This window comes from Poecilia reticulata, linkage group LG6 (assembly GCF_000633615.1).
Source record: "Poecilia reticulata strain Guanapo linkage group LG6, Guppy_female_1.0+MT, whole genome shotgun sequence".
NCBI classification, from domain to species: domain Eukaryota; kingdom Metazoa; phylum Chordata; class Actinopteri; order Cyprinodontiformes; family Poeciliidae; genus Poecilia; species Poecilia reticulata.
Window position 1 is genome coordinate 19,468,635 of NC_024336.1, and position 26,588 is coordinate 19,495,222.

Here is a 26,588-nt window from a genome sequence, read left to right on the forward strand (position 1 = left end):
TCATTTATAAAATCTGGTAATGCACCAATCAGAGGACTCTTTTTTTCTGGTTTCAAACCTACTACATCCATTGAAATGCCTGCAGCACATTTCTTTGCTCTTGGCCTTGAAAGAAAATAATATATTGGCACAGCCTTAAAAAGCTAAGAATGACATACAATTTATCATGACAAAAAATAGACATATCTTCTAATTGCTCAACAATCCTCTTTATATCTTGGTTTGTCTCTCCAGGTGGCAACAGCCCTGAAGAAGTTGAAGGATCTGGGTTTGATCCATGCTGACTTGAAACCAGAAAACATCATGCTGGTGGATCCATCCAGGCAGCCATACAGAGTCAAAGTCATTGATTTTGGTTCAGCCAGCCATGTCTCCAAGGCCGTATGCTCCACTTATCTTCAGTCCAGATACTACAGGTAAGAACAGCCGACTATTAATGCCCTGAAACACTTGGGATACACCCAGTAAAGGGTGAAGACTGTGCTGGTTATTACTGTATGATTCACTGGTCTCTGTTCATCCAAGTGACTGTTTGTTATCCAAGGCCACTCAGCTCAGATCTTTTCTGATACGGCCCACATTTATTAATGTAGAAAGAGCAAGTTGGCTTCTGGAAATGACTCGGAGCCGAAGTGACAACATAAAGTATGCCCAGAAAGGAGATTTACAGAGTAGGATCATTTAAGAAAGGTCAGCTTTTCCGTAATGTGAAACGTCCTAAAATCTGTCATGATAACTTGCCAGTGCACCAGTCTGAGCCATTCCCACGGCTAATACTTGTTTATGTGCATGTTTCCCACAGGGCTTAGGAAAGTCTTTCCTCAGCGTCAGTGTGTTCAGGCCTCTCCTCTAATATAAACTGGACTGTATTAACCTGCATGCTCTGACTGGCAGTTTCCTGACAAGTCTTTCACTTTTCGTTCTGTTTGCTATCTCTCTACGTTCTTTTCTGCATGAATGCATATTTTCTATCTTTATCTCCGAGTGCATGCGTCCAGTTCATCACACCCTAATTTCTGCTCCTTGTCTTTATGATCAAGGGCAACCAAAGTATCTATAAGGACAGTCATAAAAGGTGTGATATCCTGCTTATGGGTTAGGCTTTTAAACTTCATCAAACATTGTTGGGCAAAAAATGTCATTAAATTTTAAGCCTGAAGCTTATAAGCTCATATTTTGACGCACAGTAAATTGAGCCTCTGGTTTAATTAAAAATAAATGAGACTATAAAAAGCCAAAAAAAAAAGAAACATAGTTTTGCTATTGGAGTCTTTCCATTTTGAAATGCATTGTAAAAATTTTGTTGGTGTTGCATGTTTATTGAGGCCTAAAAATATTTGAAAGTCAAAGTATTTTCCTAATTAACCACACAGCAGTAGGCTGGAACTTTAATTTATCTGTATTCCTGCTTGGACATTTCACCAACTGTTCCAGCGAGGCCTTGGAAAGTCTGCAAACATTGCACAATCTATTACACATGCGGAGAATGTCGACAGCAAACGCACAGCACACACCCTGTGCTCCCCTTTTGACGGCGCTGCTTTTATTACTCTGTAAGAAATAAAGCAGTTCCTCTGTTGTTCTGACTTAAATTTCTGCTAGTTTTGATCTAATAGGGACTTGAAATTGAGACCTTACTGCTCTGTTGCAACTTCTGTTGAACTAAAATCTAAAGCGACAAGGCTTGCAGCACTGAAATGCCATCAGCAGTGGTGTGGGGAAACTTCCTTATTTTGTTAGCATGAGCAGGTCTCTCTCTAGACCTTCCTCTTTTTGAGTGCTGAGGCTTAGTGTGGCACATAGCTCTTATGTAACATGAAGGATTTGCTCTGCATTTGACCTGGTTAAGTGCGTATGAGTGTGCACATACGTGTCTGTGTGTGTGTGTGTGTTTTTTGACTTAAGCTGTGTTGGCAACACTGAGATCATAGTTCAGTTAAAAACAGGCTGGCACTGAGACTTGGGGAGGTCAGTGAGGACACAAGAGGCTAGGGAAGAATGTGGTTTATGAAAACCCCACATTTAGATCCAGGAAAAAACATTCTGGCATTCCTGCCTTGGTGTTTGTGTTTTTGGGTGTGTTCATATGTCTGAGTTGATACAGAGAATGAAATAAATGGGCTCCCCGTGCCTGTTACATACTGCATCCTAATATTTTTACCATTAAATAATGTCTGATGTGATAAATGTCTTGTCTAAATTCAGAAAATTTCACTTTAAATTACCAAAATCATTGACATGTGTAAGCTACATTAAACTATTAAGGTTCACAAACTAGAGGTGCATCGATTGCAGTTTTCTAGCCAATTGCAGATGACCAACTTTTAGAAAGCCTTATCTGGTGATTCCAATTTTGGCCACTGCCATTTAAAAAAAAAAAAATGTTTTGTCTGAAATGTCGGTAAATGCAGCAAGAAGGTCGCCGAGTTGGCAACAGTGGGGCGACTGTTGTTGACTGCAAATGTGCAGACATGACCCAGTGGGTCGGTCAGTCAATCAAACCTCTCACGAGAGAGCAGGAGAGAACAGTGGTTGATTTTTTTTTTCTACCTTTGTTGAGGTAGATGAGATCAGATTCACATGTAATTATTGGTTGAGCTCCCAAAATTAAGGAAATCGACACCGATAAATTGGCTGGCTGATAAATTGGTGCACTTCTATCGCAAACCAAACACTTTCATAATGAACAAATATATTTTACACAATTTAGCTACCACTAAAATTTGCTAAAACTAGAAATGTGAACTTTCTGAACTCTAATAAAGATGGTAAGTGAACTCCTATACACATCTAAGATGTAGAGGAGAAAAATATAAAAATTTTGCCTGTCCAAATTTAGATGTAACAAATGCGACCAAAATCCTTTTTTTCCTGTATGCGACCCATACAAAAATAACAATCCAAATCGGATAGATATTTAATTGTTTTTAAAGTATCTACATCCTTCCTCTCATATAAACACTGACATATCAATAGGCATTTACCCACCTAGATTTTTTATATTTTCAAACCGTTTCAACTGTTGAGGTCTAAAATCATTTGTAGTTTGGAGATTGTAGGAAAAGACGGGGTTGGAATATGTTATTTTGATAAGACCTCAGAGGTCTAGCAATGATATTTCAAAGCGACCTGGTAGAAAGTAGTTCTTGCCGCTGAAGGGTCAAATTTGAGCCATTTGAACTAAAATATTTTCACTGGAGAAGTAACGTGTTGACATTTGGTAACCTGTTGTCATTCATCTTGTTTCCATTTTTACAATGTTGATAGTGTCTTGTTGTTATCTGCTGCACTTTGTACTCGTCTGTGTTTTTATGAAAGGGTGCCTTTATGTATGCAGAAACCGATAGTGCTTGCTTTGTTGTATAGCTCTGGGTGGTAGAAGTCCATATTCTTCTCACATGCAAGACAAACTGTTTTAGTTGTCATTTTATTTTAGGTTATTTAAACATCGGGTGGCTAGGAAAAGGGGTTTGCATGATGCAATGTTCTGGTGAGCCTCTGACCTGTATTGTTGCATGATGAAGGTTCACACAATGCAAGTCTCAATGCAGTGAGGCTTGGAACACTTCTTACTTCATTTTCTTTCTTTTTCAACTAATCTGGGGTTTTCCCTGGTTTTTCCAGAACTATTTATTCAGGCAAAGTTTTTGAACACGCTCATTAAAGCTCAAATGTGAGTTCAAAATGTAAACTGAAATTTAAGTGTGGGCTTGCAACCTTCACTTTTTTCCCCCGTTATGGTTCTTTTGAAGTATCTAGGACATGTATTTATGGTTAGACAATGTTTTAAGTGAACAATACATAGTTTTCCTCTTAGTGTCTAACAATGAATATGTCATCAGCACAAACATTGTGCTTTCTAATTATGGATCTGTTTTCACTGGTTAATTTGTGCAGCTCTTCAGTGGTTACCGTTATTGTTAACCATACTGTGGTTCTCTTCCATATTAAACTAGATCTTATAGCAACAGTAAATTTACCCGATTGCTTTATTATAGGGTTGAGCAATAGGATGATAATAGTTAATGAAGGATTTAAGGGGATCCTACAAAGTTTGGAAAGAAGAAAATTAAAATATTTTAAATGTTGGGATAAGTGTGGATATTGAACTTTGAGCACTTAAAGCGGTGAGACAGACCACAGTTTGAAAATACAAGGGTTTTCATATATCTTCTTTCCATTCTTTCATTTATTATTGGCTCTATTCACCTACCTGCTCACCGATCCTTTCCTCTGCATTCTTTCCTCACTGCTCTTCCAGATTTTTTTCTTTATATCTTGACTACTCTAGAAGTATCAGCCAAAAATCCAGGGTAAGCTTTTAAATGTATTCTTTAAGTCAGAGTTTGGAAAAGTTTGGAATTTTGACATGAGAAATGCATCAGAATCTTTGGAACAAAATGTGAGGAGGATCTGCTTAACATAATAATTTTGATATTGCCACGTCACAATATTTATATAGCTAGATACTGTTTGATGTTCGATAATTGCTCACATATATTTCAAGCGTTATGAACTTGCATACTAATTTCATTATCCAGCCAATTGAACAGAGTCTTGTGGCAGCAGATGCTCACATCAACACAAATTGTGTTGCCCAAAATGCTACAGGTCACGCAATGAATGAAGGTAGATGAGAAACGGAGGGAAGAAGAAAATGTCAGATGTTGCAACTGATATTTACTATTAACACCATTGCAAAATTTTCTAAAATCATCTTGCCCTACTATTGACGTACTGCTTCTTTTTTTGTTGTATAGGCTGTTCAAGATTGTTTTTGTCCTTTTACTTTAATTGCATCCAATAAATGACATTTTACGCAAGCAGTGCTTTCAATTGAAATACTGCTTTTAGTTTGGTTAGACCGCCTGAGACTGAGTGCACTTCAAGTTGTGTGTATTAAATGTCAGTTGTGCTTAACAAAAGTTAGTAAAATTGAACAAACTATAAAACTTGTTGGAAATGTTTAATGACCTAAATCCTTTGTAAGGTCTACTTTTCATGTAGTGAAAAACTAATAAAACTGAGTGTGATTTTCCTTATGCTTTGTAAAAATGGTAATATACTTTTATTTCAGGGCCTGTCCCTTCTTCATCCTTAAGGGGTTTTTTTAGCAGTTGATGTTTACCAGAAGAAAAACTAATTTGCTGTACTTCTGAAGTTATGATGGAAATTTATGAAGAACTTAATTAGATCCACCTCCCAGAAGAAGACTCCTGTCAGGGATTTTTTTGTCCTTTGCCCTCATTCTATTATTCTGTCTTCCATTCTGATATTTTGCATACAGTAAAATCGTATTTAAATAAAAAAATTAACCAATTTTTTTATATGCATGTTGAAGAATTTTTTTAATCGATCAGGTTTGCTGAATTTACTCCTATTTTTTTTTTAAAGCATTAAAAAAAAAAAACTTTTAAGCTAGATTTAGGTTATAGCATTTGTACAAAGAAAAAAATTCTAAGCTTCCTGTGAAGTTGAAAAGCTAAGTTTATTGAAGGAGCTTCCTGCTTAGTCTCTGAAGGTAAAGATGCAATAAGCTGGTAGGATCTTGATCTGTTTGCTGAATTGTTTTGTTAGTGTTGCTCATCAGGTATAGCGTTGCTCAGGAGATTTTCAGTGCTCGTCATGCTCGACTGTTGCTGCCATGGTAGCAGGGCTTGATGAGGTGACTCGTCTGTCGTACGGAGGCAAGTGACGCAAAACTACCCACAATGAAAACAGAGCAGAGGCCTTTATTAATAATTAATGTTCAGAGATCAGGTGGAAAAGAAGGCTATCGTCTTTTGCAAGCTGACAGATTAGGACAGGTCGTGTTTAAGCTTTTCGTGATGTGATTTCTTAGTTACAGAGGTGTTGCTTTACTTTTTGTACCGTGTCTCATCACATTAACACAGCAGTATTTCCTCAGCTGTGTCGTGTAGGCATCCATTTGCCTACACGACACCTTCGTGTGTCAAGCAGATTTTTTTCCTTATGAAAATTTCCGAGGAATATTTACTCAATATTTCATGCAAAAAAGTGTTGCAGAAAAAACACAGGGAAATCTAGAACTTCTTTCTTTTATTCAGCTTGAAAGTGAAACCGTGGAAAATGATGTTGCAAAGTTTGTTGATTTATGTTGTGGGATTCTGTTTGGTTATGATTGTCAGTGGAGAAACATAATGTGACGCTGGAGCCCTAACAGACTGCGTTTAAAGTGTTTACAGTGCTCAATAATGGAAACATAAGCGCTCGCTGGAAGAGGCCTGTTTATGTAACATGTTGGCAGGCTCTCTGCTTTTTACTTGCTTTGTTTTTTCCCTGTCATTCTAAAACTGTCAAGTTTTTCTTTATATTTTTGCTTTTGAATAACCTCGTTTTTTTTTAAACTTTTGTGCTCATTTCCATGCATTCATTCAAATCCAGTTTTTCTTGTCGCTCCCAGTCAAACTGTTTTGACTGGAGCATCGAGATTAAAAAAGTCATTCAAACTACTGAGCCCGAAGCTTTGGCGTGGGCATGTTTGCTGGTCATAATTTAATTTGACTGTCAAACTTTTACTGCACAACTCTTAGGCAGGCATCTTCCAATTGCGATATAAATGAGCAAGTTTATTTTTTAAGCTCTCAGATGAGGTTGAGGTTGAGCTCTGCTTCAGAAATCGCAAAGGAAAAAAAAAATGGCTCTTTTTCGCTGCAGCGGAGTGGAGTAGCACTCCGTTGTCATCTGTCAAAGATTAAAAGTGGTAAATAATGGATGAGTGACCAGCTTCTCTTTCAGGTCTTTGACAGTTTTAATTTGGCTACTAAGCAGAGGTTTTACACATTCTGAAAAGAGGAAGCTTTGTAGTGATACAATCAGGTTTTTCTAGGCCATTTACTAGGATTGTATATTTAGTGATTATCAACACTTCAAAAGATCATTCAAAGATGCTCATTTGCGTTCAGATCGACACAAAAATGCCCATGTGGTCTCCCTAAGTTATCATCCTTCTTTGGGAGAGTGCAGCAATAACATTGACACTTGACGTCTCCCATCCCTGCTGCAGCTCACCTAAACATTCATGGCTGAGAATAAAACAAGTTTTTACTGAAAGTTTTAAAACTTCACCAAAATAAGAGCCCAGAGTTTCTCAGTATTTGGGTAATAATTTCCATTCATTGTGTTTGAGGGAGCTGCAGATGGGTGTGAAACTTCGAAGTAGGAGCCGCATATTATTTATTTCCAAACCTTTTGTTGTGTAGTTCCTCAGCAAAAATGCTGCTCCCTCAACATGTTTCTACTTCATCGTAAAAACATTTGTTACGTCAGGTGGTTTTGGGTGTGTCCTAACCTTACCTGGTGGGAACTTTCTGGCATTGAACTTAAAACAAATTTTCTGTTAGACTTGTTTAAATTTATGCAGTAGATAAATTTGTGATTAAGAAGAATTGCACAAAATGTTAAATCTCAGTAGTTTTTACAATATTTTGATTACCTAGCAATCACTATTGTTGTGATGCAATGTTTGATGGGTTTGTATATTCTTAGTGGTATAGATCCATGCTTGTTTTTTTGAATTATCAGCCATTTACATTTTTTCAGTTTTGCTTGTTTAGGAGTAAATTTAACGTAAGTGAAATGCTACCATAAGGTTTGTTGCTGTTGGTAAGTGCATTTTAAAATGTTTAATTTGGTTTCTTTTCTTTGCTGATCCAACTGTTCCCAAATTATTGCACAGAAATTTTCCTCCACTGCTTTCTGGTCTCATTTCAATTAAAATTGTAGCTTAAGGTTCTGGTTCATTTGACGCCGTCTTGAAAGGGCACGTTGCAGCCATTCTGGACAAAACCTCTGGCTTTTCCGTTTCAGGTCACATTCGCTCTCAGTCTGCATCGATTTGGTTGCTGCACACGCAAGCTCGGTCTTGTGCAACTTGAGAAGCGCTCTCCCAAATGTAATGTTGTGGGACTTGTTTGATATGTGATAATCATGGATCAGCTTTGTCTGCAGGCGTTTTAAGAACAAGGGCTCAGATGTCTTTTAGTAAGGCTTCTTATGTTGAACATCAGTAATGCTAATAGACGTGGTGTCTGCTGTGTTGATTCTGTTAGCGGCTCACACCAGCAGGGTGTTGCCATATTGTATGCACTGTTTGTTCTTGTTATAGCTCTGTAGTGAGACTCGTTAGTTCTGGAACCTGGCCTGACAGCCCAACACTTGTGTGTGAGCTGCTTTCCAAGCTGTTGGAGCTCTGGAAAGCAGTAGTAGCATATATGAATGTGGTTCCATAACGGCAGCAAAGCAAAGAATAACACTATAGGCACACTTGTGTCTTTTATCGCCTTCTTCAAAACTGTTTGTTTGCCTGCTTCTCTATTTTTGCAGTCTGCACTTTAAAAAAAAACTTACTCCTCTTCAATTACTTTTTAGTTGGATGGCTTGAGCTTTGAATCCCAAAAAGTTTTTGTTTGGTCACAGTCAAAACTCAAAACTCCAGTGAACACCATAGACCTTGTACTGCGGATGTCTTCAAGGAAACCTATTATGCAAAATTCACATTTGCCATGTTTTTGTACTTCCATTTGGACCTTTACCGTTTCTAAAAACAGGACAAGCTCTTAAAATGAGGAAAAGGAAAAAAAAAAAATCACCCAGCCCGTTTTTTAGCAATTAATGTTTTTTGGTGTCTTGAAAATGACCCATTTTAAAAATCTTCAGATGTAATGTCACAAATCAGTAGGCACTGCCCCTCGCCTAGCAAACCCCGCGGTTACCTAGCAACCCCAACAAATCTCAGCCCGTTACCTACTAACCCAAGCTTAGCTCCAGCACATTTGGTCAGCTGGTTTTACTGTTGTACAATGGCTGTTGGAAAAGACAAGTGGTGTGGTTGTTGACTTGTCATTCAGAAACCACTTCCTGCATTCTTGTTGGTTGTGCAGGAGGATCTTCTGCTTTTCAAAGATGGTTATATAATTGTGTAACTGCTTGCAGCTTTTTTCACGTGTGAGTGTAAATGTTGACTTGGGGGGGCGTGGCCAGCTGCTGCTTGTTTGGATTTAAAGTGACAAGACGCCCTAAAACATTCGGAAAGGATCTCAAAATGTGCAGAGCTGACCAAACTGAAATCTCATTATTCAAGAAAGGTTTTGTGCAAAAAAATGCAATGATTTATGCCACTAATAGACCTATCCTAACATGTTCAAGGAAACATAATAGGTCACCATTAATCCCTTGGACAGTCTTTCATTGAACTCCTTGGTGTTTCATAACTGAACTTGTTCCTCCTACAACAGCAGTAGGAAATGAGTCCAGTCTAATTTCCTTTAAGCAGGGAGGGCTGTGTGAAATGGTCGGTTTTGAAGTCTGCAGCTGTGTCTGCGGGCACATATAGAGTCATCCACCTGTATCCATGGAGAATAATGGCCGACGGGCTCTGTATTTAACCCTGCATTACTGCCTTGCGTCCAGTGGTTGCTGGGAAACGAGCGTTTCCCCTGTGGTCACCACAGCAGAGGTTGCTATTTGTGGAACTGTTGCTCAGCTGCTGTATCCCCGTCTGAAAGTTTGTTTTCACACACCAGTTTACACGACACCTGCTCTGCAGGACTACGAGTCTCACAAATTTAACAGTTGGATGTATTTTCTTGGAAACCATGTAGCATGTAACACTGTATAAAATAAAAATCGGTAGTATTTTCAATAATGCAGCTGCTGTATAAATGTGCAGAGATACCTCTCCGTGTGTGTGTCGGTGTGTGTGTAAAAGCAATTTCTTTTGATGGAAATGTACTCTGCATTAATATTTCATTTGTACATTAGAGAAAGATGAATGAAATGAATGTGCTAGCTTTGGTAGTGTTTAAAGTTTTGAAGTTGCGTTCAAATTTGTTCTGTCTGTTGAGCATAATTTATGTACTGTTAAAAAAAAAAAAAAAATGCAGATTGAGATTTGTGTAGTTTTTGTCCCAAAAAAGAGGAATTTGATGTCTGTATAAAAATAGGAATGGAAAATTATGTGGAAAAAATATTTTGTATTGCATGGCTTTATTTCCTGTCGAGTTGTACAGTTGTTCTAGCTTTCCTTCACTCCTTGCTTCCTTTCTTCTTTCCTTGTTTGAAATGTTTCTCCCTCACTCGCTTTCTTGAATCCTTGCCTTACTGTCTTTCTTCCTACCTTGCTTGCTTCATTTCCTTTTTTTCCTCACTCCCCTTTACTGGGTCATTTTCTTTTTTGCTTCCTTACATCCCCCCTCTTTCACATTTCAAGTTTCACCACTGCCATGCCTTTCTACCTCATATTCATATTCAACTATAATAGTGAAAAAAGGATTGGAAACATCAACCAGTTGAATCTGGTGAAGTGTAAAGTTTAGAGATGAAACCTTGTTGTGACATGTTGTTTTTTCTGACTTTACAGGTTCTAATCCTTTTTCTCCTTTGATGAGTGATAAAAATGATAAGTGTTGGAAACCTGTAGGTTTGCATTTCTCTCTATTTGTTGCTGATGAGTTTTCTGCTTCTCTGTTCCTGCAGAGCTCCAGAGATTATTTTGGGCCTGCCATTTTGTGAAGCCATTGACATGTGGTCGCTTGGCTGCGTTATCGCTGAACTCTTTTTGGGCTGGCCTCTTTATCCCGGAGCGCTGGAATATGACCAGGTAACACCTCCGCACAAAAACACACTCATACAAAATCAGTGGGGAGATGAGGGAGACCCTTACAGTATTTATTATTTGTTCAGGGTATTTCTCACTCTGTGTGACTGAAGTTTAACACACTAAACAAAATATTCCTCTGCAGATCAACTGGGCAGAGCAAATCAGGAAATTGTCCTTGCAGTGTGTGATTATCTTCCCATAAAGGGGATAATGTGTGGTCTAAACTGCACAACTGGGACTTGAACTGAATCCCCAGGCAAGGGAGCGGGAGCATGGGAAAAGGCCCCTGTTGCATTCACAGAAGGGAACTGTATCATCATCATGTGTTTAGCCATACACATCTCAGAAGATTTAGGATTATTACAGGCCTAATTAAAGAGTGTAATAACAAACTTAGACACCTGTTTGGTTGCTTTAAATCTAGAAAACAACCACTTGTTCAGAAGCTCAGCTGATGTGTGAAATGCAATGTTTGTTCTGGACCTTTCGTTTATTGATGTTACCAGTGCGTGTTATTTCCTCTACCCATTTGACTGGTAATCAGTCAGAGATGGTGGCCTCGCCGAGCCTTGAAACGGGCCATGTCAGGACACACTCTTGCACGCCCACATGAGCACACTGAACCCCCAAAAGCACGCCGTTCTATGCCAAGGCTCACTGTGGTTCCACTCTACACAGCAAAATGTATTTATAAACATAAGCCTGATGGTAGACGTGTGCACATTCGTATACGCGCACACACATGCTAGCACGTGCACACACTCTGGTTCCCGTTCAGTGCATCATCAGCAGGTTCTCAGTCCAGTGCTCTCTGGTCAGTCTTTGTGTTTGTTCTAGGCTGTAGACATGTGCAAGTTCTGTCACACACACACACACACACACACACACACACACACACACACACACACACACACACACCATGAAACCTCATTTCAGCTTAATTTTATTGTTGTGAGGTTTATAAAAACTTATGAAATCCAGAAATGTTATTGAATATTCAATTAGATTTCTAAAACGTTATCAAGAATCTTTGGTACCTATAAAATGTTTTAGTTATAAAACACAGAACAGACCTATTCCCTTTCTCAGGTGATATTGACAGCTTTGTCTAAAGTGTATTATACTTGGATGGTAATGAGGGGTAATGTTTTAGGATAAAATTAGAAAAAAATGGCAGCAAATAAAAAATTTTTTTGACTTGAGCAAATTTCACTTATTACTCCAAACTCTGGATCACAAAGCACAACATGAATTAAAACTCTGAGATTTTATTTATTTATTCGATATTTCTAAAAACAGACAAGTTTCTCAAATGATCACCAACTACCGTGTTTCCCCAATTATAAGACACCCCCGATTGTAAGACGTATCGGGGGTTTCAGGGGGGTCGGCTAATATAAGCCGTACCCCGAAAGTAAGACATACTTTCAGGGAAACACAGGGGTATTGCCGCCTCCCTCTCATCTAGCTGTGCGCCACCTCCTGCCCACGTCCGCACCGTCCCCCTCTCCATACGTCACCGCGCCGTCCCCTGCACTTCCTTTTATAAAACTGTTTTGTAGTGAATACAATACTGTTCAGGTTGTTAATAAATGTTAATTTTATGGTTAAAACTAAAAATTCGAYAATTTTTTTCCAATATAAGACATACCCCGAAAGTAAGACATAGTAGGGCTTTTGGGGATAAAAAGAAAGTAAGACACTGTCTTACTTTCGGGGAAACACGGTAGTAAAAATATATTTCCTTTTAGTCTGTCAGCTTTAAGTTGTAGGTAGGCTATGTTTTGTTCTTTTTATTAGTGCTGTCTTTGGGTTGTTTTTGAAGTTACTGGGGAAAATAAAATCTCTTTTGCAAGTCACTCATGGTTTTTGTTCTATACCAGCCTTTTGACCTCACTGTGAAAGCAAGATGTCTGTACTTTCTTACTAATCAAAATGGCAGAGGGAACCCACAAGTTTTGATCTCACTGCTAAAATTCTCCTCGTTTGGTTACTTTCAGTTACATTTTCAGGAGGAACAAAGTTTTAAATATGTCTTAGTTTACGACTTACAACTTTGTTTTTCTTAATTTCTTGGTTTCAAGCAACTCAGAGGTGGATTGAAATGAGTTTCAAGCCACCTCTGAAGACGAGGCATATCTTGTGTGGTTGGTTTTCTAACTTACTGGGCACCTTTACCTTGCTCAAAATGTTTGTCTGAGCATTGGTAAGTTTGAAACGCAAGAAATTCTAATAAGAGAAATGGTATGAGGTTAGACTTTTACTACCAATTTACCGGAGATTGAAATTGTCCAGCAAGTCGAAACCAATATTCATTAAATCGCCTGGCTGCCATCACTTTCAGTCTACAAACACATCAACCACGTCTATGGATTTTGATACAAGTTGTGTTGAATTGGTTAAAGTTCAGAAAAGGGTGGCATCTGCTTTGGTGCATAGATTAGGATACAGTTGTAATCTGATTTATTATGATGGCTTTTACACTGCTACATCTTTTAAAGAAATCCTGCAGCACACAGCTCAGTAGTAGAGCAGGTGCACCGTATGCTAAGACTATTTTGTTAAAATCCTTAGACTTTAAAGGAAACTGCAAATCGCTATTGGCTGATCAGTGCACTGCTTTTATTTTCTATTTAGTTGTCAACATGATGAGAAACACAGGCACTAATGTGATCTTGAACTAACCATTTAGTTACTTTGAGTAGCTATGAAAGCTTACCAGCTATTTCTATTTTTTGTGAGAGAGTGATCACAGTGAACCTAAATATGGAGTGAGGCATAAAATTTCCAATCAGAAAAATAAAGATATGTTAAGCAAAATGTTACATGTTTACTGGTTTTGTACTCTTATCTCGGACATCTATGCGAGCTGTGCAGGTTTGTCTTTTAGAAATGACTGTATGGGGTGCAGTGATGGCGCAGGGGTAAAACGCAACCCACGTATGGAGGTCTTAGTGCTCGACACAGACGTCACAGGTTCGAGTCCCGGCCCGATAACCTTTGCCACATCTTCCCCCTCTCTCATTACCCACCTTCCTGTCTAACCACTTGCAAATAAAGACCCCCTAAGCCAAAACAAAAAACTTTAAAAAATGACGGTGACGGATTACATTATCAGAGTGGAAGTAATCTGGTTCAGTGACTCAAATTTAGGTTGATTATCTGAAAGTGTTCTGACGTTTTTTATTTATTTTTTTGCTTTTCTCCTTTTCTCAACATCTCTTCCTCTCCTTCCTTTCTGCGCTCCGTTTCCTCCGTGTCGCTCTGCTCAGATCCGGTACATCTCTCAGACGCAGGGACTGCCTGCAGAGCAGCTGCTCAACAAGGGGACAAAGACCACGCGTTTCTTCACCAAAGAATCGGACTCTCCCTACGCCTCCTGGAGACTAAAGGTTTGTGGTTTACATTGCACAAATAAGCACAAACACACAATTATTAAAACTTTCTGGTGCTACAGGAGTGCAGCAGGATGGATATCAGAGAAGAGTAATATTTGAAGAGGATATTTACTAGAAATTCTTCAGTCTACCAGTAGGAAACGGGTTGCATGAGCTTGTCATGCAACCCGTGATAAGCTCATGCAAGCTTTGGTGAGCCTGTGGAAAGCTCACCAAAGCACAAAGCTATGTTGAGTCTGTGCTGAGCTTCCTCTGTGTCAAGTTGAAGTGAATTTCAGCTCATCTCTGTCTAATATGTCAACTAACGACCCAGTACAAACCTTTTGACTAAGCAGATCTACATGCAGATGCTGAGGGTGTGAAACATTATCTGACATTGTCCAGAGTTTGACCTCTCACTGCTCATCAATGATGCTAATCAAGTGTCTTTCAACATTTTGCAAAAATATTCTTATATAATATTCACTTGTGCTTATTCACACTTGTGTGAAAATAGCTTACAGGGGAAAAACACACACAAATGTAAATAAAAATGTTCACCTGCTACACTTCATAACCCTGAGGTCATTGACCTTTATGTCCGAAACTTTTTCTATAGACAACAGAGGAACATGAGAAGGAGACGGGACTCAAATCCAAAGAGGCCAGGAAATACATCTTCAGTTGTTTGGATGACATTGCACATGTAAGTCCAACAAGACCGAGCTACAAAGTGGTGAATCTAATCTGAAAAAAAAAAAAAAATTTTAAGATGTAGATTAAAATCAAATAATTTTTGATAGCAAAATGTTTTCCTTTCACACCCAAGGTGAACTTGGTGTTGAGTCCTGATACTAGCGACATGCAGGCAGAGAAGGCAGACAGACGGGAGTTTGTGTCTCTCCTTAAGACCATGCTACTGATCGACGCCGAGGATAGGACGGTTCCATCGAGCGTCCTAAATCACCCATTCCTCACCATGACTCATCTACTGGACTACCCCCACAGCAACCAGTAAGGAGGTTTATCTGCTTGCACAGCCTGTAATTCCTTGCAAAAGTATTTTACTGTTGGACTCTCCTTATTTCTCAAATCTTGACCACAAACATTCGTGTTACTGGAATTTTTGTGATAAACCCAAATACACAATCCCAATGATGAAACATGGCAGTGGCAGCAGTATGCTGTAGGGACTTCTTGTTTTTTATTCATAACAGGGAACCTATTGAGGCTTGTTTAGGGAAAACTGACAGAAAATGCTCATCTCTGTATAAGCAAAGCTGGCAGAGACCATGATTGTCACAATACTAAAACTGTATACCAGAGCAAAAATATTTTTGAAGGAACGTGGTTCTTTCTAGTTGAGAGCAAAGGGGAAAAAAAAAAATTACAATATTTGAACCTCCTTAATTAGATAGAAACTGACAAGTATGGGAGAATTCAGTCATAATTTATGAAAATGTATGATTTAATAATATCACATCCCTGTTTGGCAAAACAGGACACAAGATGAGGCTTAGTTGGTGTAAGACTTAATCCTAAAATAAATTGTATTTCAAAAGAAACATGAATCTGGAGCATATAAAAAAATGTTATGAYTGTGCAAACAAGGATTTGGTTTATAGAAATGTGCTTAGCAGCCTTGTACAATTCCTGCGTTTCTGGTAATAATTTTTGTAGTGATCAACCACTGCAGCAGGCTGGGTTGTACGGGTTTGTTTTGTTGCTTCACTGTTTAGTAGCTGTCTGAGCCTTCAGCCGATTAACATTTTTCTGCATCATGTTGTACTGCAGTAGAACAGAGCAAAATGGGATTTGAAACTTTGCAGCTAGGGAGCGTCTCGACAGAGCTCAGACTGACAGAACAGTCATTGGGCTGTTCTGTATGAGAAGCACTCATAACAGTTAGCATTAGATTATGTTGACCAGGAGATTTTCCACTTCACTGTTGCAAATAAAAAGAACTTTACTGATATTTTTAAGTTCTTCTCAACCATAAGTGCCGTAGCCTTGGTGCAGCTAGCATACAGCTTCTGCCGGCATTTTTTAGTGCAAGTCCCTCTGAACACGACTTTTGCTGTGAATGTACGTTTCTTTTAACCTCCTTGTTTTCTCACAGTGTTCAGTCGTCTTTCCGCATCATGGACATGTGCCACAACCGTCCCAACACTGCCGTTTTTGATGCTTTGAACCAGAACACGATTCATCTGTCAAGACCCCCTCTAGCTCCCACTGGATCTTCTGGCCTTACACTGGGCTACAGCACAATTCAGGTACAGGTCCTACCCAGAAATAGTAACATTATGTGTGTTCAATGGTTTGATATGTCTTGTAGATTAAAGGCTTCATGTGTCACTATGGTTTATGAGCATAAGAATTGGTGAACCACATCAGTAGCTATTATAGTGTTGGTTTCATTATTCAAAAGTTGATGCGTGTTCTTCCTCTTCTTCCATGTAAACTTATCCAATCCAGTCTATAACCCAATCCGCTCCATCCGTGTTGCATCCTGGGATAGCGCTAACAGGAAACGGGCAGTTTGGGTGCAGTGAGTCCTTCCCTCCTGCCCTCCTCCTCTGTCCTCCCACAATGCAAGGTTTGTACACTGCAGGTTTCTTTCTACAGTGACTGCTTGCTGCTTTTGAAATTTGATTCACTAGAAAAAAGGCTTGAAATGTCGAAATATTTATGTTCTTTTCAAAGGAAACCTTAATCAGCCAGCAACCTATTCTGTCCCCATGGTAACTCAAGCCCCTCCCATACAACCTCTACCAGTGAGACCCGGAGTAATAGCTCAGGTAAGATAAAGACTCAACCAGACGTTGTTGAGCTCATACCTTGAGATCATGTTGGCATTCCGGACCTAGAGTTTTCTAAATTTCATTCGATAAATAAAGTTTATTTGACGTCAGTTATCTTTCCTACCGGTAGTTTTTCGCGTTGCAGTTTGCCATATTACTCTCATGCAACATGTAACTGAACTGGGTGGGTGTTTGCTGCTGGTAACTTACAACTTCAGACTGTGGCAGTATAACAAATTATGAGGACTTTGGAACATCCTTGTAAATAGGGACTGTAAATATGTCAGCTATACTTTAAGGTGATGTTGCAAACATTTGAAGAGTTTACTAATCTGCAAGCTTGACTCAGTAGAAGACTTTTTTTCCCCCGTCTCCTCTCTGCAGCAGGCCTGGAATAGCCGAGGCCAGCAGCTCCTTGTCCCTACAGCGTGGCAGCAAATGACTCCTGTCGGGCCTCCACCCTCTCACCCGCCTCCACCACCTCCTCCCTCCCTCACCAGTGACACCACGGCTGGACCACAGAGGATAAGCGACTGGGGGTGAGTCACCAAAATCTGAGTCATCAAAGTTTTTAAGTTTGGGAAAATCCCTGCTTGTAAAAAAATGCCACTGGAAGGAAATTTATTTGTATTTTTAACCAAATTATTTCAAAATCTTGCCAGTTTCATTTGAGTTGAGACTTTGTTTTACCCATTCATTGGTGCACCAGATCATTGAGAATATTTTCAGATCTCCCCGAGGATGGTGAGCTCATCTCCTAATGGTACCGTTGGCAAAGTTTTTATTTCCCTTGTTTCAGGAAAGCGCACCCACACAACAGCCACTACAACGCAGTGATGCAGCAGCCGCTCCTGACCAACCAGATGCCAGCCCTTTCTGCACATCAGCCAATCAACATTGGCATAGCTCACGTTGTGTGGCCCCAACCAGCCAATAAACGGAACAGACAAGGGCACAACAGGTAAGGTTCCGATTCTGTGTCATGTATTCAACTATAAGCCACAACAACATAAATTTTTAACTTGATGTATTAATTATTTTGCATAAAAGGAACCTGTCCTACCCCAGCAACATCCACATTTYATCATGTCGGTCTCCCAAAATGGCTGACATTGTTGGACAGGCAGTGTCAGGAAGAGGGCAGCCACAAAAGGAGGCGCCCCTGGTGGAATCCCAGCGACCAGAAATGAAAAAACCAACTGTGGAACAAGATGGCACAGAGCTGAAGGAAAACTGCATTAAAGAGGCGATGGCAAGTGGAAACAGACGGGTCGATGTTCCTAGGCAGCCGATACGGGATGTGGCCGTCCTGATGGCAGACACGCCAAGTCCAGCTCCCAGCGTGATCAGCATCCGCAGTGATCTGAGTGATGACGAAGATCGGGTGGGAAACGAAGGTCGTCAGGGGTGCCACCTGAATCAGTGAGTATAAGTATCACAGAAGAAGCTCTGTTAAATTTACGTGACATTTGAGGTATATCTTCATGTGAAATAAAACCCTAATATTCCACCAACAGGTGTAAAGGAGAGTGTGGATGTGAGGCTTGCAGAAACACCAGTGTGTCCATGGAGAGAGTGTGTTCTCTCAGCAGCCCTGACAGCAGCCTCAGCACCAGCTCGTTTGCCTCAAACTCTCTGCAGTCCAGCCCTTCAGCTTCACCGTGCAAGAGGCCCAACAGGTAGCGCTTTGATGGGATTAGCCCCGATGACCCACAGACCAAAAAAGAATTGCTAACACCCTCCCCTTGTCTGGGTGTAAACATTAGTCAATATTTTTTAAAACAGTTTTAGACGTCTCGGCACAGAATTATTTTGCGTTCCGAGGCTACCATGCCTCTTAAAACGGTGGATATGCAGATGTACTATTTCTACTTGGCTCTTTATGAGATAACCAAAGTTGTAGTTTTCTAGATTTGGTTTGCGTTGTCAACATGCTCCTCAAATTTCTCTATTCAGCATGTCTGAGGACGACGGCCACGAAAGTGGTTGTGACACGGTGGAAGGCTCGCCCTCTTCGGACACATCGACATCCCAGCGTGGCAACAACGCCTACCGTTACCTTAACAACAACAACCGCTCTCCTTTAGCTGCCGTGTTGGCACCCCTGACCTCCCCATCCGAGCAGGACCGGAGACCACGGGGCATCAGAACCATGGTAGTTCCACCAATGAGGGTCCAGACCAACAACAACACTCGCAACACTCAGGAGCGTGTCCAGAGAACAGGTCTGTGGAACAATATTTTTTGTATTCGTTGATTAGTTTGCTGTGAAAATGTTAGTGATCTAACCCACCTAGAAACAAGCTTTCTTTTTAACCACAAACGTTCCTCCTTCTCACCATCTGCCATGTGGTGTCACCTGTGCTTTGGCTGCATCTCCTTTGCAGGTCAAATGGAAGACATAGGGTCTTACCGCCCCCTAGTGGGTCATAGAGGCTATAACAGGTGATCGAGAGACACCAGCAGAGATTTTAAGCTTACAGCCCCTTCACCTCATGAGTGCATCCGTGGAAGGCAAGCAGCTGGCATTGCCTTTCTTAATGATTTTCCCTCTAATAAATATTGAGCTGTGTTCAGTACAGGACTTTAAGAATTATTTAAAATCCTTAATGTTGCAATTCTGACTTGTAATTGTCTACTTAGTTAAATAGGAGGAGAAAATTAGGAGTTTGTTCTGAGAAGACTGACAAATATTTTCTGAAACAGTTCATTAACTGTGAAGGGAAAGGTGGATGCATTTCATCTGGAGATGGGCTAAATCAGTTTTTCTTGTCTCTGCTGGTTCTCGTTTTGCAGCAGCAAATGTTTCAGAGGACACTGATGTGAGATCAGTTTCTACCTTTCTGTTCTTGCCAGATTGTTGGTTGAAATCACTGAAGGTTTTAAACTGATACAGATCAGAGTCTGTGGACTAAGTTGCTTTTCATGTGATCCCCCTTTCTGAGTGTCAATAATATATTTTTGTTTTCAAGGCTCTTTAAGTTCTTTCTGTTTACTTTTGAGATGCAGTGTTTGTTTTTGGATTCACAAATGTTTAATCATTCTTTGATCTAAACAGAAGTCGGATATTGGGCTGAATTTTCACACTTTTCAGTACACTGCCATGTATTATTGTAGTTCTGCTCAAAAATTCATTTCTGGGTGATAGCTGAATTTTTTTTCCTATCAGTCTTTTTAGTCTGATGTAGAGATGCACCAATCTGGCCGACACTGATATCTAGTTTTCTTCAAGGCCTGTCTATTCCAAACTCAAATAAAAGTCGACAGAAATACAAGGAATTACAAGGTCATGCTAATTTGTGTCTCAAAGTGTTTGATTGAGTAGCAAACAAAATTATTCAGTATTCTGCCTAAAAATCCTTGATTAGTTGATTAAGTAAAAATGTGTAGAATCCACTGTTTAGTCGATATGACTGGTGCACTTCTAGTCCTATTGCTGTTTCTTTTTCAGATTGTTGTTTTTTTCCTCCTCTTTTATGTTTTATTGCTGGATCAAGATTTACCTCCTTGTTTCCCTTCAGCCTCAGAATCCTGGTCCCGATCCAAAGGGCGCTGCAGTCTCGTAGGGCAACAGAGCACTGCCTCTTCCGTCCCTCTCCTGCCATCCGCCCCCATCCTGCCGCGGCAGCAGAAGTTGACAGGGCAGCAGCACCATCTGGGCTTTGGTCAGGTTAGTTCAGGTTGCCTCCCTTCCTCTATCTGAGGCAGTTTTACCAGTAAAAGTAATTCCAAAGTGAGGAAAAAATAGAAGTTACTCAGACCACCCAAGGTAAATTCAGGATGTCTGAAAAAGCTGAGTTGGAAACGTCGGGAGGAAMATTTACATATTGTATAAGTTCACCCCACATCACCTGAGTGAAAAATTTGAAGTTTGATTTGAAGAAGATGGGAGGCTAAGTCCATGCACATCATGTATAGTAGCCAATCTTGATGCTTTCGAAGCAGTACTGTTGCTGTTTTTTGATGCTTTTTCACTGTTCATCGTTTTTGTTTTGCGTCTTTCCGTCAGGTGCAGCCATACGGTTCAAACCACAGCAACAAGGAGTGGAACGGCAACTATGGGCCCCTGCGACCGCACGCCTACATCCCTCCTACTGTCCACACACACACCTTCACACATCTGCACCACAACAGCCCCACACACACCTCGGCCGCCCCTCACACCCTGCTCTCCTACCCCTCCAGCGGCCCTCTCACCGCCACCCATCACCCCATCCTGCCCTCTCGTCCCCCTCCCCCTCTCCTCCAGCACGGCTTTGGCCTTTCCCATCCCCAAGGGGGGGCGCTGGTCCACCAGGTCGCCCTGGGCATCGGCACACACCCCCACCACCCTGGACACCCCGCCGCGTCGCACCGGCTCCTCCCTTCCCCAACCATCAACCCTCACCACCAGCCTGGCTACACCCACCACCCGCACCAGTTCAAGCCACCTTTTCCCCCTCCTCACCCGTACATGGCCTCCCCGGCCGCCTTCACAAGTTTCCACCTGAGCCCCACCAAGCTCAGCCACCACCCACAGTTCTCGTACATCTGAGGGGCAGGACGGAGGAGCCGCGCCTCCTCCTGAACAGGAGGCTCAAGGAGAAATTCACTGGGTCTGCAACCTGGGCAGGGAGACCCCCCACCAGAACACAACATGAACACTTCTGTTGAGACAGAGAAGAATGGAGGAAAATGAGCAATGTTTTATCACCATGGATGGATTTGAGAAATTATTTTACCAATGTTTTCTGTAATCTGATGGGTTGACTTCACAGGCTGTTGATCATGTCTGACTGTCGAAGCAGAGACTGTCTGGAAAAATCATGTCAGGATGTGGAGGAAGCTTCAAATCTTTGTAAGAGCAAATGAATTTCTATGACAATTAGGAAGTTTTCCTCAATAACGTGTTTGTACATTACCTCCTGTCATCGATCTGAACTGATTCGGAGCTGGAAAATCATGGGTTTCTGTTTTTGTTCTGTGTTCTACGCTGTTGGGGTTGTTCAACCTCTCACTCCCTTTATCTGTGTTGCCTTGCAACCCGCGCACGCCGCTCTGATCTGCTCGTTACCTGGCCGCGAACCTGGAATCGAAGGCTCATGATGGTTGCCTTCTAGTGCCTTAAAACCTTTGAGTCTTTGACGTTACTTCAGGAGCATTTAGATTGTACGTTTTGAATTTAAACGGACTTGCAGCACTTAACCTAGGGACTCTGAACGAGACGGGCTTCTAAAAACCGGCGAGGATCACGTGCATGGGCTTGTTTTACTTTATGCTTTCTAACTCCATGTGGGTTCAATCTAACTAGAGGCTGCACTTATAGGGCTCTGACTGAATTAGCTTTTAATGTATATAAAGAGTGATTTGATATTTTGATAATCGATTTCTATTCACTATAGTACTTAATTCATAACAGTATTGTCACTGTTTACTGTAACTGCAATACAATCTAGATCCTCTGGGTTGCTGTGTTTTTATTATCTTGCGTTTAGGCTAGATTTGCATTCATGCGTTTTAGATTTTGGGAGTGGCATAGACTTGTTTAATGTTTTTAACTTTTAAGATACTTCTCAGTGTTTGAAGTAACCTATCAACTTAACAGTATCACTGCTGGGCTTTTGAGTATTAGTTGTATCAGTAATTATTGTTGGAGATTTTGTGCCCCCTCCCCCACGTATTGAAACCTGTTGTCAGTTTTCATACATTCCTTCAGGGTGGAAGCGAAGCCTTGATTATTATAATTTTTTTTTCTGTGTGTGCGTTTTCATTTGTGTCGTGTGAGTTGTTTTCTTCACCGCCGGCGTTTCACTCCGATCAACACCAAAGACTCTCTTCGTTAATCATTTCGGAAGCACGGTCGATCATATTTCTGTCACCTCCAGCATATACTGTTGCAGTTGTGGGCTTAAATTTTTTATTTTTTATTTTTTTGGAATATATTGTGAAATCTCTATTTTAAAAATAATAAGAGGTTGAGGTTTTATTTTTTTGAGCTGTTTGCTAATTGTATTTGGAATGTATAGATAATAAGCTGCTATATACTGATTATGCGCCACTCGGTAGCTGTGAATTTAGAGGATTAATCTCTTTCTGGTCTGCAGTCTCTCCTTTGTTATTGTAGTTCGGACGACTAGATAAAACTTAAGTGGTTTTTCTTCTGATCATAGAGTGTATGAATGCTACTCCTTCATGCTAGTGCCTTTGTATATTGGCTTTGTTGTTTTGAAGTGTTTCTAAACTGCTGTATTGGAAGTTAAGTTTTCCTTTTGGTTTTATTTTTTTATTCTGTTGCTTTTTGGTGTGCGAGTGTTTTGTGTGTATTTAGCATCAGTATTTCAAATGTAGGCTGGGTTCGCTTTGACTCTGTAACCAGTGTGATGTATTATTGTCTTTCCTTTCATCGACGCGGCTTTTATTTCCGTTATAGGACTGTATTTACAACTCTTTGTACTGTATCAACTTAGTGCCTTTTCCTCAACCAGTGTCAGACGGATGACGTCTACGACATCAAAGCGGGAATATTGTAGGCGTTCTCCTTCCTGGAGTCGAATCCGATTTTCGCATCATGAAATCCCCAAAGTTTGTTCTGTAGACGAAGATGAAAACAATCCTGTATTTCTTTTTTTTTTTTTTCCCCATTGTTTTATTTTAAACTTTTACAGAATCCTAAGAAAATCCAAATCAGGGAATGTTTTACTCACCAAGAACACCGTGCAGCACTAGAAGACATGGGGGCCTGAGTAACATTCACAAATGCAAAGCTTTATCTCACACCATGAATGTATTTGTGGATGTCAAGAAATCAGTCTTTGGTTTGCAAGCTCAACATTTGTCTACATTTTGGGTGTTGATAGCACTTGTATGCAGCTATAACCATTGGTAAATGGTGTATGTTTCGTAATGGGTTTGGTTTTTTGTTTTTAAATGCTTTATCCCATCACTCATAATCAAAATGTAGGTCCAAAGCTTCCCCACCCTGATCTAATTATTACATTACAGTATAATGGTTTTGCTATGTTATTTAGGTATTGGGTGCATTTTGTGTGCTTGTCAGCTATGCTACTGTTTGAGTATGTTTAAATGTTTAAAGTTTTGTGTTGTGCACACCAAATGTGTTTTTTTAGATTTTATATGTATTGTGGTGTGCAGCCTCTCTTTGCAAACCACCCACTTCCCCGTGCGTGTGTGTGTGTCAGCTCTGCACAGGTAATGCCCCATGCTGTAATCCCACCCACCACTTTGGATTAATTGCTTTGGGTAGATAAATCTCACGTCCCTGCAGATTTACGCCGACAGTTGCATCATCAAAGACGCCGATCAGGGTTTTGGGGGGGGTTGTCACAGTCCCTGATCCAAAGCTTAGCAAAGCACATGGAATCCTGCTGCCTTCAGCAACACAGCAGGCTTACTAACAATGTTAATACTCCTAAAAGCTTGTGGGGAGATTTCTTTTTTAATTGGGCATTGTAATACACGCACTTGACGACATGTAATAATACAGAAATACTTGCTACAAGCCTGCTTTCACTGGGCACCAGCATATTAAAAAAACACACACACAAAAAAAAAATACGGCATATGAATTGACATGTACCTGAACGTCTCATTTGGTTTTTGAGTTTGAATCTGTTTGAAATTAAACTTGTAACATCACTAATTATCATACTTAGGCACAAAAATGTAGACACAATTGCAAAATTTAAGAATTTAAGCTGTTACTGTTCTAAATGTGTAGATTTTTGTGGCTTTTATGATTTGTATTCCTTGATTTTTGTTTTTGTTAATCCTAAATGCTACTCTAGTGTGACTTGTAGCAACTGCACTGTGCAATATACAACAATATATGAGGACTGGGAAAATAATTGTTTGGATGTATTGATGTGTGTCTTACCAGTTTTCGGTCATCCCCCCTCCTTCCCCCTTTCTAGTTCTCAGTGAGTTTCAATGTGACCAAGCCTTATGTACTTTGTCACAAAAAGCGGGTTCCTTATTGGTGACTCATATTGGTGAGTGTCAAATTATGAATTTATTGTATAATATGGTGAGATTCACTTTGAATTAAAAAAAATCTTTTGCTTCAGTCACTGTTTTTTTGTGGTTATTATGAAGGAATGAAGCACCAAATACTTTCTGGATTAATTCAATGACTTGATCCAGAAGGCGCTGTCATGCAGCTGTCGGATGCATCCCTGGTTCAACCCACCTTAATTCAATGGATTATATGCGTCCTTGACACGTGAAGAAGTTCTACAGCGTTCCGATAATGACTTGGTTATTAGGTTCATGTCTGTTGAGGCGGTAACATCCTTAAAAGTTGCTGGACATCAGCTGTCAAAGAATGGAGTTCAACAAGAAGATGGAAAGTGCACAAAGGTAATAGCTCTGTCAGTAAATGTCTGGGGAAGAAATGCAAAAAGCACTAAGCCAGGAGTGTATTATAGAAAAAAGGAGTCTACATTTTAGGTGGAAGTGGCAGCTCTGTCCAGGAAAAAGTCAAACGCATTAGCACTGAGCTGGGAGCAATTTTTTTTTTTTTTTTTTTTTTTTTTTTTTTAGGAAAAAATATGACAAAGTTAATTGCAACAGCTTTGTCAATGACTTGTTAAAGAAACAGAAGCACTGAGCCAAGAGTATGTTTTAAGGGAAAGAAAATATGAGCGTACACAGCGATCTGTCCAACAATATATATGTCTTGGATAAAAACAGTCAAGAAATGGTACACAAAGGTACTGGGATCTGTCACTCCTTATTAAGAGACCTGTATTGACAAGAGAGCTCAATGGTCTCTTGGGAAGTGCTACCGTCTCTATGGGAATAAAACCAGTACACGGAAAGAAGCACAAGAGCGTCAAAATAAGGGAATTGGTCAGATGGTCTCCATCATCTATGTAGCAATAGAGATGGCTTCAAACTTAAACCACTCTTAATTTTGGGCTTTAGTAAAAGGAAAAGTTTTAAGCCTAGTCTTAAGAGCAGACAGGTGGTCTGCTCTTAAGACTTGAGAGTCAAGGTCTTGACTAAAAGATGCAAGGTCTTTTAGTCAAGACCTTGCATCTTGACTAAAAGGTTTTTGTCACATAAATGGCCTATATTAAGGAATCACACCAAATGTACTAAATAAAGATGCTATATTTCTGAATTTTGTGAAAATAATCCTTAACAAAAGGTGTTTAATGGAAAAAAATGTTTGAGCTCCTCCCTGACATATCGACATTTGGAAATCAAAATGGTGTGATACTGATTTGAGTGGCTGCAACTTTGTTCTGGGTCTGAAATTTCAGCTTGGACTTTTCTTTTAGAAGTTTTCATATACCCTTTTTCTTTAGTGGGTTCTCCCACACCTGGGATACACGTATTATTTTCTTACTACATCATGAAAATGACAGGAAGAAATGGTCTGATATTTGCCCGTTTAAAGGTATTGATAATTTTATTGACTTTTATCAGATAAAACTGACAATCGTATGGGAAAAATGTTTTGGACAGTTCAACTTTTGAGGAAAATATGTTAGCATGTCATCAGGGGTGGATCGAGAAAAATATTTACAGGGTGGCAAGAGGGTGGCAGGGATATTTTCAGGGGTGGCAGTATATGCCAGTGTGTGTGTGTGTGTGTGTGTGTGTGTATATATATAAAAAAAAAAAAAAATTCCCTTCTCACCCTCCGCGGGTGGTCTGTTTCATCCTCTGAGCTCGGGTCCTCTACCAGAGGCCTGGGAGCTTGAGGGTTCTGCGCAGTATCTTGGCTGTGCCTAGAACTGCACATTTCTGGACTGAGATGTCTGATGTTGTTCCTGGGATCTGTTT

The 26,588-nt window shown here is 40.2% G+C and overlaps 1 protein-coding gene across 2 annotated transcripts in view; it reads left to right on the forward strand.

Annotated features, from left to right (window-relative positions):
• The window catches only part of hipk3a (homeodomain interacting protein kinase 3a), a 31,247-nt gene extending 6,386 nt beyond the window's left edge, over nt 1-24,861 (forward strand). The window contains exons 4-18 of one of the 2 annotated variants that reach the window (XM_008411696.1): nt 235-416; nt 10,498-10,621; nt 13,894-14,013; nt 14,618-14,704; nt 14,828-15,012; nt 16,118-16,271; nt 16,474-16,594; nt 16,702-16,796; nt 17,184-17,338; nt 17,599-17,760; nt 17,850-18,221; nt 18,317-18,478; nt 18,756-19,024; nt 20,321-20,469; nt 20,809-24,861. In XM_008411696.1, coding sequence (XP_008409918.1) covers nt 235-416; nt 10,498-10,621; nt 13,894-14,013; nt 14,618-14,704; nt 14,828-15,012; nt 16,118-16,271; nt 16,474-16,594; nt 16,702-16,796; nt 17,184-17,338; nt 17,599-17,760; nt 17,850-18,221; nt 18,317-18,478; nt 18,756-19,024; nt 20,321-20,469; nt 20,809-21,333 — 2,862 coding nt within the window. In that variant the 3' untranslated portion in view covers nt 21,334-24,861. The remainder of the gene's footprint in view (nt 1-234; nt 417-10,497; nt 10,622-13,893; nt 14,014-14,617; nt 14,705-14,827; nt 15,013-16,117; nt 16,272-16,473; nt 16,595-16,701; nt 16,797-17,183; nt 17,339-17,598; nt 17,761-17,849; nt 18,222-18,316; nt 18,479-18,755; nt 19,025-20,320; nt 20,470-20,808) is intronic. The other variant, XM_017305454.1, reaches the window with a different exon arrangement.
• Nucleotides 24,862-26,588: the final 1,727 nt, after the last annotated feature.